The following is a 15,239-nucleotide window of genomic DNA, read 5'->3' as shown; positions in this document are numbered from 1 at the left end:
TTTCCAGGACTTCACTGCTGAAACATTGCAAAAAATACTGTCCGAAGATGCTCTTCCTTCTCAGGCCCCAGATCCCGAATAAAGGAGTAGATTGAGTTTTGTTCTTGTTTACTTTGTTCATTACTTGGGCTGATATACATCCAAAACAGTAGGTGGCGGCATGGACCTATAGCATTTGTTTTCGGACCACCATAATATCAAAGAAGACAGTAGGTGGCTGCTATACACCAATAGGTGTAGTCGGCCATAAAACTTTAAAGAAGAACGGAAGTAAACAGTGACCAGAAACAAGCGTTTTTATTGATGTTATTTAGACGTTTATTAACACCCTGGAACTAAAACGGTGACGCTTTTAACTGCACAGCTTCGCATAATTACCCCAGGCAGCTTTTAATTCGCGTTGATCACCGGGCTTTGTATAGATGCTAGCTGGCTGCTGGTTAGCTAAAAATGGCTAACGTTAACTGTATGGTTTTTCACACTCAAATAGCCTCCATCATGGAGGTGCTAGCGAATGCAGCCGTGGCAGAGATCTGTAAAGTCGTAGACGACGACTATGCAGTGTTTCGTTTGGAAATAACTCAAAGCCAGAAAGAAAACAGGGGATTGCGGAGGAAGCTACAGCTACTGGAACTAAAGGTGGCACGGGAGCGCGCAGAGAGAATAATGCGAGAGCGCGCCCTCGCCAGTCGCCCAAGTAGTGTCAAGATCCTCGACCGATACAAAGGAATGGCAAGAGGTACGTTTATCAGAAGGCGGAGCCTGTCGCCGTTCATATATAGCCTAGCCCAACCGGCCTTTTATTTTGTTTGTCATTTTACGTCCGACTTTAATGTATTCAGCTAGCAATACACTTGTCCCCTATGGACCGGCTGGTACATAAAACATCCTCCATTCAGGCTGCAAAGGCTTCAGTTTCCTCCTTAACTGGATTTAATGGCTCGTCAGTGGAGAAAACACGGACGAAATGTGCGAACTGGTCTAATAAAAAATCCACCACCATTTTCGGACAACTTTCGGATGTTGCACACCAAGTGAGTCTGTACTCCTGGCAACATCAGGAAGTAGCATTAGCCACCCTAGAATGGTAGTGATACATTTTTTAAATAATAATATATATATATTCAGACAGTTCTGCCGCCCTAGGCGAGACAAATCTGCCCCTCCCCCAATACGTTTGGCCTTGGGCCATTTTTTTCTCAGCTAAAAGTCGGAAGAACAGAACATAATAGCAGTCCAATTAATATGCCTATGCTACAAGTTAAACAATCAACACATCTGGTTAGTAGGCTATATAATCAGTTCAATGTCAATAACAGCCTAATATTTTCAATCTGATTTCATTGATAAAATCACCAATGCCCTGGACGTTCTGCCGCCCTATGTGAGACAATAATAATTACGTCTTAGACATCCACATCCGTATGAATCTAAGCATGGCACTTTCAAAAATTACCTTTCCACCCAGACAGAGGTTCTACTGATGCAGAAAACTGTAAGCTTCAACTGCTGGCTACTCGTCTATGGTATAACCCAACAACAGAAGTGTGCGTCCCTAAAATCTGCCTGGGTTTAAACAAACATCTTCTCTTTTCAGAAAGAGAAAAGCTCAATTAATAGGGACAGAATAGCAAAGTACATTTTTTGAAACTCCTCGAATATTATAGGCTGCAGTTTAGCTTCAGATTGTCATAGAGAGGAATCAATATATCCACACAGGCATCAGTCACGTCTTTCGCAGGCTTTTTAGAGCTTGTTTCTACCATAAGGCATCAGAGTTAAGCATTGTTATAGAACGCTTGATATAATCTGGATACGTTTTGTATTTATTTCAAAATATAAAGCAAACAATAGATACCCTTTGTTAAAGAAAAGGGCAAAAGGGATGTGTGATACCCTCACTCAATTCGAGCCCTGGTTTTAGTCAAACACACCAAGCCCTTCCCAGACAGAGGTATTTAATCAGTGCATGCGACAGTATTGGAGTATTTGGCTATACCGACATCTATGGATAGGATAATTGTGTCTGTCAAACAGGTAGGCTTACCACTTCTTTTTTGGAAGATGAAGAAATAGGCTCCAATTATGTCATTCTGTGTTTATGCCCATAACATCTTTTGGAGGTCCCTTACCAGGCAGAAGAGAATTTGACTTTAAACCCTGCATCGGAGAGTTGCAATGTTGCTATCACTATGCAACCTACTACCTATAGTAGGAAACTGAGTTTCTTATTAATAATATCCCACCTATTATAACACATGGCTATTTCTATTTTACACATTCTTCCACTGCAAATCTACCATTCCAGTGTTTTACTTGCTATATTGTATTTACTTCGCCACCATGGCCTTTTCTCCCTTATCTCACCTCATTTGCTCACATTGTATATAGACTTATTTGTCTACTGTATTATTGACTGTATTTTTGTTTTACTCAATGTGCAACTCTGTGTTGTTGTATGTGTCGAACTGCTTTGCTTTATCTTGGCCAGGTCGCAATTGTAAATGAGATCTTGTTCTCAACTTGCCTACCTGGTTAAATAAAGGTTAAATAAATAAATAAAATGGCACGACACCACAATTGTTACAATTTACAATAAAAATAAAAATGTTATAACATATTTAACATATATTTTAATATTCCTGTAGAACTGTAAAACAGTAAGATCATTTGAGCTTTGGAAACAAGTGCTTTCATAAATGTATGGCGGGCCTCGTTTCGCTGGAGCAGTGTAAAATAAGCTTTGTCAATTCAATGACCAAATCGAATTTTATTGTCCAACCTCAGTTTCAGCATTTATTTGTTTCGTCTCCGCCTAGTGGCCGCTTTCCTCTGCTGTGGTGCTGCATTGCAGTCCGCTATGTTTTCTCTCGGTAGCTGTCCATGGGCCTCAAATCATCTGAGTTTGCCTGGACACCAGCCTCCAGCTCCTTCCACCTCTAGAAACTATCTAGGTGGTCATGCGAGTTCTCATGCGAGCTGAGGAGGTGTCACTGATTCTTCCAGTCCCTGATTCCATCCCTGACCAGCGCAGATTTGCACTCGTGTGAATAAAGTTTGCAGCAAAAACAGAAGGCTGCATGCATCATGTTGCTTGGAATAGACAAGCCATGGTCTCTCCACTCTCTCCCTGTTCGCCATCCTCCTATTGTAGTGGGCCACCGAAAACTTTCGTTGCCCTTCATTTCTTGGGAAATTCCCCTCCTCCTCCTGATGTGGCCCAGCCTGCACTAACATATCCCGTAAAGATCCATTCATATATTTTGGCCACTCACTGGGACCTTTTCAATTTTTTTGTCTGGAAGTCGGATTCATCAGCAGCACCACCACTGTCATCGGGGACGGGTAGCGACGAATCTGAATCCGGTTCCAAGATAGTAGCGTCTTCGCCGGCATTGTTTGGAGGTGTGGCTGGGCCTGGTGCGACCACCTGTTCTTGTCCAGCCAGAGAGCTGTCATCATTGGTGGAAATGCATGGCTCGGAATCCCCCGGTTTGTGGTCTTCGCTGCAAGAATCAGCAAACGGGCTCGTTGTTCTCGGCGAATGAATGGCCTGTCCTCATAGGCTTATCATTCTTCACACAGGCTGATGGACATTGCTGCACGCTTATCAATTTAACCCGCTAATTTCTGTGGTTTAGCGATTGTGCCTCTCTTCCCATTGTTAAAAACTATCAGGAAGCGATTTTTTTTTTGTCTCTTAGACATGGTAGCAAATTGTTTCAAATCTCTATAGATTACTTTTAGCTAAAATTATATCCACTAGTAGTAGCTAGCTAACGTTAACAGGCTAGGTTAGGCTACTGCCTTAATCACTAATCGTCTTCGTCACACACAAACATAAAAAATACTGATGCCTTTGCAGCTGAATGGAGGCTGCTTTATGTACGAGTCGGTCCACCGGGGACAGGAGTGTATTACAGGCTGGCATTGCTGAACGATTAGCGCTATGCATTATGTGGGTTGAACGCTATAACACAGAATATTACAATTAATAAAATACCCACGATGGTAGTGACTGCCTTTACTGCTTATCACTTATTAACCATTTATTCACATTACTTGAATAAAATGTTTTATTTGATTACTTTATTTCATTCCAAGTCATCATCTAACCTCTATAGAGCTGCTGCCTATGCTGTCTGACAAAATCTAAATTTTAGTAGTTCTTCAAAGTAAATAAGTCATACTTTGACTGCTGAATACCAACTATCAATTACTTAGATCATGTATTTTCAGGCTCGCGAAGCAACTGCTTTCTAGCCTTCTCGATTGCGCGTTCTCGCTTCTCTTAAAGGTTCTTCATGGTCAATTCGTCACCTGAAGTGGCAGTACAGCATTTACTGCTGTAGTGTCTTAGCTCTTATTACTTAGTTATATAATAAGAAAGACTCTGAATACAATAAATGGTACTGGAGCTTCACATTTTACTGGAATCAGTTAGTACCAGAATAACATAGAACAACACTGCGCATGACCAAGGATGCTCCATTCTTAAAGGGGACATCAGTAATTAACAGAACATAACAACTGCGATGCTGCGTCTGCAGAAATCAGGGCTTTCATACCTCTTGCGCTTAGCGGAGCAGCGCTATTGCGAAGGAAGTTGTCAAGGAAGTGAGTTTGTGTTTATACAGGACATACCGCCCCCACCTTCTGTCAACCAAACATGTCAATGCAGAGCCCTCCGCAATGCAATATGGAGCTTGCTTTGGCCTTAGCATGCGTCCATAGGCGCCGCAATTGCGTCAGAACTTCCAACATTAACGGATCAAGCATAAATTGTCTTTCAGTCTCCATGCCTACTCCGCAGATGTTGGTCAATTAGTTGTTAAGAAACCGAAAAACATCTGACATTTTGGTTAGTCACTCAGCACTACCGGCTGGGCTGACGGTGTCGACACCTACAGGTAATACACATCAGGAAGAATTATGCCTTCCAGGGGTCCAATTAAAATCCCAAGGTAGTGTGAAATGCACTCAAAAGCAACATGTGAATATTTTTCTTTCTTCCTGGTGTTCTATGAGAACTCCCTGTGTTCTGCAACCAAATTGCACCCTGCCCCCTCATGCAGCAATGTTTGCAAACACAGACAAGGGTCTATACCGTTGAGCAGACAGTAGCTAACCTAACAATCTCTTTTCCCCCAATCACTTTCTCAGGTGAAGGACATCTACCTGGAGGCCACAAGAGCTTTGTGAAGCCAGCAGGACACAATACATGGAGAGATGACCAACCAATCACTGTAGATGAGGGGAGTGGAACCTCAACCCAGCATGTTATTGTGATAGAGGTTAGTGTAATAGTGTTGCATTAAAAATGTGTTACTTTGTAAATCAAATGTGGCCCACTTATTTCAGAAAGGATCCTCTCAGCTATTCACTTCCTTACATGTACATCCTTATTTATCTGCCATAAGGGAGCTTGTGAGGCTTCCCTACGATATTGTTATACGATTCAACTCATTTACCGGTAACAACCTCCACTCTTCTTGTGTCAGTCTGCAGATACAGAGGCTGCAGCTCCTGGGGTCAAACTGGAGAGGTCTAAAGAAGAGGAGGACCCACGGCACAGTGATGACATTGAGACTGGACTGGCTGGAGTGCCCCCTGTAGCCACGAAGGACCCCACAACCACCTCAGCGCAGCCCAGAACCCGACACAGCATCACGGAGGTCAGTGGACTGCTGAACACCGTCCTCAAGACAGAGACAGATACCAACACTTTAACTGTAACACGCAGGCTGTTACACACAGGATCTGACCACAGATCAGACCCAGAGAGGCTGGGGCCACTGCGCTGTCCTCCTGCTTCTAGCTCAGAGTGTTTACCGATATTTCGCCAGAGGACAGTTCATTCCTGTAGGGATGGTGACGTGTTAGACACCGGAGGTGATGATCCGTCTTGTTCTTATGCTACAGAGATGGACCCTGGCAACATATCCTTGGGTTTAGAGACACAGACTGATCTGTCTAAAGAGGATTGGAACCAGTACAGTAGTAGTTTATACTCTCAAGGGTGCCTAGATAAGAAAGGGGAGGTTATAGTGGTAGATGAGGTGACTGTGAAAGTGGAGGGCGATGCTCCTCCCACATGGAATGCAGATAGTCACCTAGGAGACGGACACTCACAGGGCAGAGATTTCTTAGATTACAGGAAAAGCTTAGAGACAAATCCAAATGTCGTTACCCACTCCCCTTTACATGTGCTCGGGGATAGCGACCCACTGTCCACGTCGATAGGGCTTTCCAATTCACACAGCCGCGTCCTTTTCGATCAGGTATTGAACTCAAACGACAGGGCTAGAGCCCAGGCTCAAGGAGGGGGAGCCTCATCAGGCAATAGTAAAGAGAAACGGTTCCTCTGCATGTTCTGTAACAAAGGCTTCCGCTGCCTCCAGAAGGTGGAGATCCACCAGAGGATCCACACAGGGGAGAAACCCTTTAGTTGTACCCAGTGTCATATGAGCTTCACCCAGGCTGGCCACCTGAAGAGACACCAGATGATCCACACAGGAGAAAAACCCTACAGCTGTACCCAGTGTCACATGCGTTTCGCCCAGGCTGGTGACCTGAAGAGGCACCAGAGGGGCCACACAGGGGAGAAACCCTACAGCTGCCCTCTGTGTGAGAAGAGGTTTTCAGAGAGGACCTACCTCAGGATACACCAGCAGAAAAAACATTCCACTCAATAGAAACATAGAAAATAACCATTCCACCTGATAGCTTCTGACTTGAGATCAAACCCATCACTAAAGACAATGATGCATTTTTATTTTTGTCAGTAGAAAAGACCCACAGATGCATTTGCAATAACGAGATTAACAGATTTCAGTGTTGAATATTCTTGGATAGAATAATGCATCCAGACATTGTGTGATATATAAAGACATATATAACCCTAAAAAGCCTGTTACATGTTGTGTTTGTACTATGTAGGCCAGGGCTGGGCAATTGGCAGACATTTCTCCACCTAATGGCAAAATGTGTAGAATTGCAGGAATTTGAAAAAAAAGTTTCTCTCTGCTGTCAAGAGGGGGGCCACTAAACTGTTTTGCTCACGGGGGGTGTGTCACAGACCTGTGAGCCACTGCGGGCCCTCATGATGAGGTCAGATTTTTTCTGGACCCCACTCCCGTCAATGTTGCCATCTCTGGTGTCTCCACCTATGAGTAGCTTGCCAAACATTTCTGAAAGTACATGCACTTTTCATGTGTTCCAACAAATCTCACAAGTATCAGACACAGCAAGCTTCCAGCTATTATCTAATCATCCCTGCAATGACATTATCCCACCCCTGGTTAGTCACTATTGGCTTAAAAAGCCAAACTTAACACAATATCTGGCAATTAATTTTCAGCAAAATTGCCCGCCCGTCTGTCTGTCTGGTGCAGGCATTTGTCTATCACTCTGTGTCGCCAGTTGATGTGATAACTGTCTTTTTGAGTTCCCCCAAAACCTTCTCAATTAAATATTGTGTTTGTATCTATTATTTGCAAACTTTGCCATGAAATGAGCAGCAGCAGTACAGAACCATCGCTAGACGGCACATTCCTCACTCACTAGACGCACAATTAAAGGGCCAGATGCGCAATTAAAGGGGAATTCGTTTTTTTGTGTTCTTCCAGACCGACCAAAAAAAGTGTTCTGATGTGATTTAAGCATTTGATTTCGTTGTTTTCTCTATGAGCAATTGTAATTTTAAGAGTGAAAAAACAGGAAAAATATAACATGAGATCATTTGGGGGGGAAATCTCATTTTATAGGGCCCCCCTTAGTTGTTTATTAACTATGAATTTACCAGGTATATTGACAGAAAACACAACTTTCTCTCACACTAAGGACCCAGGGAAGAGTTGCAGGGGAGAGAAGAACGTGCCTTTTTGAAAGCTAGGGGGAAAAATAGTGGCTTGGAACATGTTTCATTTTTTTTTTAAGTAGCTCTTATGCTAGAAAAGGTTGGAGACCCCTGCTGTATGATGTTCTCAAATGCATGTTCATAACTTCCATTCAAGTACTTATTTTTTTTACCCCAACGACACTTTTAATGAGAAAATGAATGCAGTTTATCAAGTTCATGCAGATGTTTTAAAATGAGACGTACAGTTGAAGTCGTAAAGTTTACATGCACCTCAGCCAAATACATTTAAACTCAGTTTTTCACAATTCCTGACATTTAATCCAAGTAAAAATTCCCTGTCTTAGGTCAGTTAGGATGATCACTTTATTTTATGAATGTCAAAATAATAGTAGTGATTTATTTCAGCTTTTCTTTCTTTCATCACATTCCCAGTCGGTCAGAAGTTTACATACACTCAATTAGTATTTGGAAGCATTGGCTTTAAATTGTTTACCTTGGGTAAAACGTTTCGGGTAGCCTTCCACAAGCTTCCCACAATAAGTTGGGTGAATTCCTCCTGACAGACCGTGCTTCTACACCTGCATTGTTTGCTGTTTGGGGTTTTAGGCTGGGTGTCTGTACAGCACTTCGAGATATTAGCTGATGTACGAAGGGCTATATAAAATAAACTTGATTTGATTTGGTGTAACTGAGTCAGGTTTTATAGGCCTTGCTCGCCACAAGCTTTTTCAGTTCTGCCCACAAATTTTCTATAGGTTTTTGGTCAGGGCTTTGTGATGGCCACTCCAATACCTTGACTTTGTTGTCCTTAAGCCATTTTGCCACAACTTTGGAAGTATGCTTGGGGTCATTGTCCATTTGGAAGACCCATTTCCTGACTGATGTCTTGAGATGTTGCTTAAATATATCCACATAATTTTCCTACCTCATGATGCCATCTATTTGTGAAGTGCACCAGTCCCTCCTGCAGCAAAGCACCCCCACAACATGATGTTGCCACCCCTGTGCTTCACGGTTGGGATGGTGTTCTTCGGCTTGCAAGCCTCACCCTTTTTCCTCCAAACATAACGATGGTCATTATGGCCAAACAGTTCTATTTTTGTTTCATCAGACCAGAGGACATTTCTCCAAAAAGTATGATTTTTGTCCCCATGTGCAGTTGCAAACAGTAGTCTGGCTTTTTTTATGGCTGTTTTGGAGCAGTGGCTTCTTCCTTGCTGAGCGGCCTTTCAGGTTATGTCAATATAGAACTTGTTTTACTGTGGATATAGATACTTTTGTACCTGTTTCCTCCAGCATCTTCACAAGGTCCTTTGCTGTTGTTCTGGGATTGATTTGCACTTTTCGCACCAAAGTACGTTCATCTCTAGGAGACGTGTCTCCTTCCTGAGCGGTATGACAGTTGCGTGGTCCCATGTTGTTTATACTTGCGTACTACGGCTTGTACCAATGAACGTGGTACCTTCATGCATTTGGAAATTGCTCCCAAGGATGAACCAGACTTGTGGGTCTACAATTGTTTTTCTGAGGTCTTGGCTGATTTCTTTTGATTTTCCCATGATGTCAAGCAAAGAGGCACGGAGTTTGAAGGTAGGCCTTGAAATACATCCACAGGTACACCTCCAATTGACTCAAATTATGTCAATTAGCCTATCAGAGGCTTCTAAAGCCATGACATAATTTTCTGGAATTTTCCAAGGTGTTTAAAGGCACAGTCATCTTAGTGTATGTAAACGTCTGACCCACTGGAATTGTGATACAGTGAATTATAAGTGAAATAATCTGTCTGTAAACAATTGTTGGAAAAATTACTTGTGTAACGCACAAAGTAGATGTCCTAACCGACTTGCCAAAACTATAGTTTGTTAACAAGAAATTTGCGGAGTGGTTGAAAAACGAGTTTTAATGACTCCAACTTTAGTGTATGTAAACTTCCGACTTCAACTGTATGTGTGGTTTTCATATGGAGTATTTAAAACTTGTTTCTGTTTAATAAACACAAAATGGGACTTTTCATTCTAAGACTTTTATTGAGATTCTCTTTAATATACATCACATATGATCTCAACCTATTCTGCATACACCCGACAGTGCTTTATAACCAATATACACTTACTAAATATACCTACACACTAACAAACACCTACTCTACACATCCAGTCAGGTTTGTCTGACTTTTGACTTATCATAGCTAACTTATTTTTTTACCCACAACATCATATTTATGTCCAACAACAATGAAGTCATTCTGTAAATACAGTATAGGATTCAAACGTATAGGGTATGGGTGAACACTCCATGTTGAAAGTGTACTTATCTGTGTGTACGTACCTGAGGGAGTGTTATTTTATTTTACCTTTATTTAACTAGGCAAGTCGGTTAAGAACAAATTCCCATTTTCAATGACGGCCTAGGAACAGTGGGTTAGCTGCCTTGTTCAGGGGCAGAACGACAGATTTGTACCTTGTCAGCTCGGGGATTCGATCTTGCAACCTTCCGCTTACTAATCCAACACTCTAACCACTAGGCTACCTGCCGTCCCAAGTGTTTGTCTGTGTAATCTGTATCATCCTGTCTCTTCCAGAATGAGGGTCCAGAGGTGCTGCTGGTGAAGGAGGAGGGATGTGAGGAGGGTCTGGGGAACCCTGAGGGGACCATGGTCATGGAGGACAACCAGACTACACCTCGTCCTGAACCCACAGAGGAACCAGCTGAGCAGCACAGGACCACACACAGTCTCACTGAGGTGAGCCCACTGTGAACTACTGTCTGAATGGTATTAGGTCAGGGCCTGTATCCACATAGCTTCTCGGAGTAGGAGTGCTGATCTAATATCAGTTTAGCCTTTTAGATCATAATGAATAACAGCACTCTTACTCTGAGACTCTTTGTAGATACGGGCCCAGGTCTTCATGAATTTTGTCGTAAGTGTGGGACCATGCCTTTGAATTATCAAACCATTAATGAGTGTCAAGAAATCATATCAATTAACACGTTTGCCTAGTATCAAATCAACTAACATGTTTGCCTAGTACTCATAGCAGTCCCTCAACATATCTTACAGTCAGTAGACATGGAGGATGGGAATCTTGATCTGCTGCTGGTCAAAGAGGAGACAATTGAGGACGAACCAGAGAGCATTAACTTGCTGAGTGGACTAAAGATGGGGGAGCAAGGTAAGAGAGAAATACATATAGCCTACATACAGTAATAGATCTTCATTGGGAATAGTGATGCACCTGGCAATTGTTTTTCTCTTCATTCATAAAATGAAATCAGTAGAACACACATTATAATGTACAAACTTGACCAAGTTATTGACAAAAAAAAAAGCCATGTCTGTAAAGTCTGTTTTCTAACCTCTTCCTGCAGGTGGTTGGTTGGAGGCTAACAGAGGAGACTGGGCAGCCAGCTTGGATTCCCAGACCCCAACAGGTGCAACCAAGGGCCCAAGGGACATCACCACTGAGCAGGTCAGGACCAGAGGCGACATAGTGGAAGTCAGTGGATGGGACAGCGTCCTCAACTCTGGGCTGGGGAACAACACTATTAACCACAACCAGAAACAGACAACAGAACACAAAACAACAACCGAACTTAGTCTCCATGACAATAGACTAGCTGAGACCAGGGCGAGGTGTAGATTTGGTCTGCGGGGACGAGGAGGTGTCTGTCTGAGAACAGACTCGGCTAGCGATGCTCCGTCCTGCTCCTATAGTTGTGATTCAGAGAGACTGATGGCACCTCAGGTTAACCCCCTAACAGGTGCTGCCTTCAGCCTGCCTTCTATAGAATCTATCAACTGGAACATTGACCCTGCGACAACACAGACACTCCCTGGCCTTAATCCCCCTCACACTCTCCTAATGTTAAACCAGACCTCAGACAATGCCAGTGCCTCAACACTAAATAGCTACACAAGCCCATTGACAAATGACAGTAGTAGTAACGCTATAATCAGATCCGGTGGCAAAGAGAAGCGCTTCCAGTGTTCGTTCTGTGGGAAAGCCTTCAGTTTCCCCAAACAAGTAGAGATCCACCAGAGGATGCACACGGGGGAGAAGCCATTCAGCTGCCACCTGTGCCAAGCCAGTTTCTCAGATTCGTCCAACCTGAAGAGGCACCAGAGGGTCCACACAGGGGAGAAACCATTCGGCTGCCACCTGTGCCGGGCTAGTTTCTCCCACTCCTCCAGCCTGAAGAGGCACCAGAGAGTCCACACAGGGTAGGAATCCTACAGCTGCCCCAGTGTGAGAAGAGGTTCTCCCACCAGCTGAACATGCACCTGGAGTTCCACAAGGGGAAGAGGTTCTCAGAGAGGAGGTACCTCAGAATACGCATAGTGATATGTAGTACATTTATATTTACATTTGAGTAATTTAGCACACTAGTTAGTTTGAAGGTAAAGTATTACCATAGTTAGCAAAGTTATTCTACAGTCGTGGCCAAAAGTTTTGAGAATGACACAAATATAAATTTTCACAAAGTCTGCTGCCTCAGTTTGTATGATGGCAATTTGCATATATTCCAGGATGTTATGAAGAGTGATCAGATTAATTGCAAAGTCCCTCTTTGCCATGCAAATGAACTGAATCCTAAAAATAAAAAATCCACTGCATTTCAGCCCTGCCACAAAAGGACCAGCTGACATGTCAGTGATTCTCTCGTTAACACAGGTGTGAGTGTTGACGAGGACAAGGTTGGAAATCACTCTGTCATGCTGATTGAGTTCGAATAACAGACTGGAAGGTTCAAAAGGAGGGTGGTGCTTGGAATCATTGTTCTTCCTCTGTCAACCATGGTTACCTGGAAGGAAACACGTGCCATCATCATTGCTTTGCACAAAAAGGGCTTCATAGGCAAGGATATTGCTGCCAGTAAGATTTCACCTAAATCAACCATTTATCACATCATCAAGAACTTCAAGGAGAGCAGTTCGATTGTTGTCCAGGAACAGTTGTGACGAAAAAGGCCTTTTCCAGCATGATGGAGCACCTTGACATAAGGCAAAAGTGATAATTAAGTGGCTCGGGGAACAAAACATCGATATTTTGGGTCCATGGCCAAGAAACTCCCCAGAACTTAATCCCATTGAGAACGTGTGATCAATCCTCAAGAGGCGGGTGGACAAACAAAAATCCACAAATTCTGACAAACTCCAAGCATTGATTATGCAAGAATGGGCTGCCATCAGTCAGGATGTGGCCCAGAAGTTAATTGACAGCATGCCAGGGCGGATTGCAGAGGTCTTGAAAAAGAAGGGTCAACACTGCAAATATTGACTCTTTGCATCAATTTCATGTAATTGTCAATAAAAGCCTTTGACACTTATGAAATGCTTGTAATTATACTTCAGTATTCCATAGTAACATCTGACAAAAATATCTAAAGATACTGAAGCAGCAAACTTTGTGAAAATTAATATTTGTTTCATTCTCAAAACTTTTGGCCACGACTGTACTTATCAAATGTATCGTTTTCTGCAATAAAAGTACTAAACTTCCAAGTTGTGAGTGTATGACGATATTGTTGAAATTAAATACAAAAGTAACTCTGTGCTGACTGACTTAATTATATCTGGAGCTCTGAAGCAGCTGGTCACAAACCTTGGCCCCGTATCAAGGGCCTCATTTGTAATTGTTGGGTACATTTCACACTAAATATCTGTGTGTCGCATTTCTGAAAAGACAGCGCACGTACAAAAAGAGATTTATGAACATATGCATGTTTCCCGTTTTAAATCAGACCCGTCTTGAAACTGAGTGCACGTGAACAAACATTAAAACTCTACCTGAAAAGCGCCCATCATTGACCTTTTATGGTGACAATAATGCTCTTATTTGCTGTATACTTTAAGTATTGGAATTAGGCCAAGGCCGTTTTATAAAGGAAATAGCAATGGTGAACTTGATCAAATGTCTCTGGAGGTGTTGGCAAAATATTTTAAACATTTACAGTGACATTTGCTGTATTTAAAGTTTCTGAGAGAAAAACTTGCAAATTGTTGTGGACCTGTAAACAGATATTTTGAATTAAATAGGTTTGCATTTACTTCTTCCCGAACCTAAATATGCTGCACTGCCAACAAATAATTCTAAAAACTTCAAAAAGAAAGAGGACCAAGGCACTCTTCATATGAAGAGTGCCTTGGTCCTCCTTTCTTTTTGATGACCAATTTACCCCTTTTACCAAAGAGCACCTTCTATCTACCAAAATATACTATAGTGTACCTTAGTAGCGCTTCCCTTCCTCCTCTTTCTACTAATTCTAAAAACTTGTCTAATATCTACTTAAAAGCAAAATATCAGCTTTCTGTTACTCTTTTAAATTCTACTGTACATTATAAACCACGCTCCCTTTCGGATGTGTAAAATACTTATTATAGCCTCTCTAATAGGCCCAATTTCACACTAAGGAGAGGCCCTTCAAGTGTAAGCTGTGTTACAAGAGCTTCTCCTTCCTGACTAACCTTATCAGACACAGGAGTATCCACAACGTGGAGAAATCGTAGTAGTGTAGCTTGAGATGTATACAATCTGGGGAACCATTCTTTAGCTGACATATTATAGTTATGTGAAGTGTTGTTGAAAGGAGTGATAACTGGAATGGTGTTAAGTGTAACTGTGGCGCCCAACGTTTGGTGCGATGCAGACCCGGTGGAGAAACAGAAGACACTGTCTGTACTACTGAGTTTTGATGTAGAGTCTTTACCAGATAAAGACAATGTATCAGTTATCCCGGGAGAGCTTTTGTCCCGAACCCATTACGGTGTTTTAGGTGTCAAGCTTAAGGTCATGTGGCAGCAGTGTAAAGGAGGGAGATTCCTAGATTCGTTTTTTTGATGTTCATGCCCATGTTTGTCAACTGTAACGCTGGAATGGAACTGAAATCACAGAGGATAGATGTGGTGGCAGCTGCAGAGAAGTACTTGGGTGTACAAGGTTTTACTGCAGAAGAGTTACAAGGTGTTTTCAACGATAGTGTCTTGTCCTCCCAGGCTACAGGCCTGGTGTAGGATCAGATAGGGCCAAAGTGGTGGAATAATGAGTTTTTAATGGGTGTAGGGTTAGTATGTAGGGCAATTTTTTCACAAAATGTAATGAATTCATACTAAAGAATAGTAGGCGGATACATAGCCAATACAGTGGGTGGCAGCATGTACCTACAACTTCTGTTTGCGGACCGCCATAATACCAAATAAGAAGAGTAAAAATACCTTCTCTTCAGCCTCCACCAGGGTGTGAATGCTGTCTAGCGTAGTTTGTTTCATTGACATTTGAAAAGTGTTCTGTTTCCATCAAGCCTGTCATGAGTTTTTTTTTATCCGACATGTACTTTACTCGCTTAAAAATGTTATATGGAAACCTGGTTAGTCATC

At 42.5% G+C, this 15,239-nt stretch overlaps 2 protein-coding genes across 2 annotated transcripts in view; both read left to right on the top strand.

The window, feature by feature from the left end:
• LOC111958400 (uncharacterized) overlaps positions 1-15,239 on the top strand; it is a 345,226-nt gene that overhangs the window by 267,785 nt on the left and 62,202 nt on the right. The window lies entirely within an intron of this gene.
• Positions 219-13,645, top strand: LOC139023654 (uncharacterized). Its single transcript, XM_070437198.1, has 6 exons — positions 219-739; positions 5,164-5,294; positions 5,502-5,675; positions 10,446-10,607; positions 10,926-11,037; positions 11,234-13,645. Exons 1-6 carry the CDS (start codon positions 451-453, stop codon positions 12,088-12,090), a joined length of 1,725 nt encoding a protein of 574 aa, XP_070293299.1. The 5' UTR covers positions 219-450; the 3' UTR covers positions 12,091-13,645.

The sequence above is a fragment of the Salvelinus sp. IW2-2015 genome, linkage group LG34 (genome assembly GCF_002910315.2).
Source record: "Salvelinus sp. IW2-2015 linkage group LG34, ASM291031v2, whole genome shotgun sequence".
Lineage (NCBI taxonomy): Eukaryota > Metazoa > Chordata > Actinopteri > Salmoniformes > Salmonidae > Salvelinus > Salvelinus sp. IW2-2015.
The sequence above is the reverse complement of the archived record's forward strand: the minus strand, read 5'-3'. Positions and strand labels throughout refer to the sequence as shown.

Excerpts from the sequence above, each read along its gene's own strand:
- LOC139023654 (XM_070437198.1), top strand. The coding sequence starts at position 451 with ATGGCTAACGTTAACTGTATGGTTTTTCACACTCAAATAGCCTCCATC. Across the intron at positions 5,676-10,445 it reads CCCGACACAGCATCACGGAG|AATGAGGGTCCAGAGGTGCT; the intron begins GTCAGTGGACTG and ends TGTCTCTTCCAG. Across the intron at positions 10,608-10,925 it reads CCACACACAGTCTCACTGAG|TCAGTAGACATGGAGGATGG; the intron begins GTGAGCCCACTG and ends CATATCTTACAG.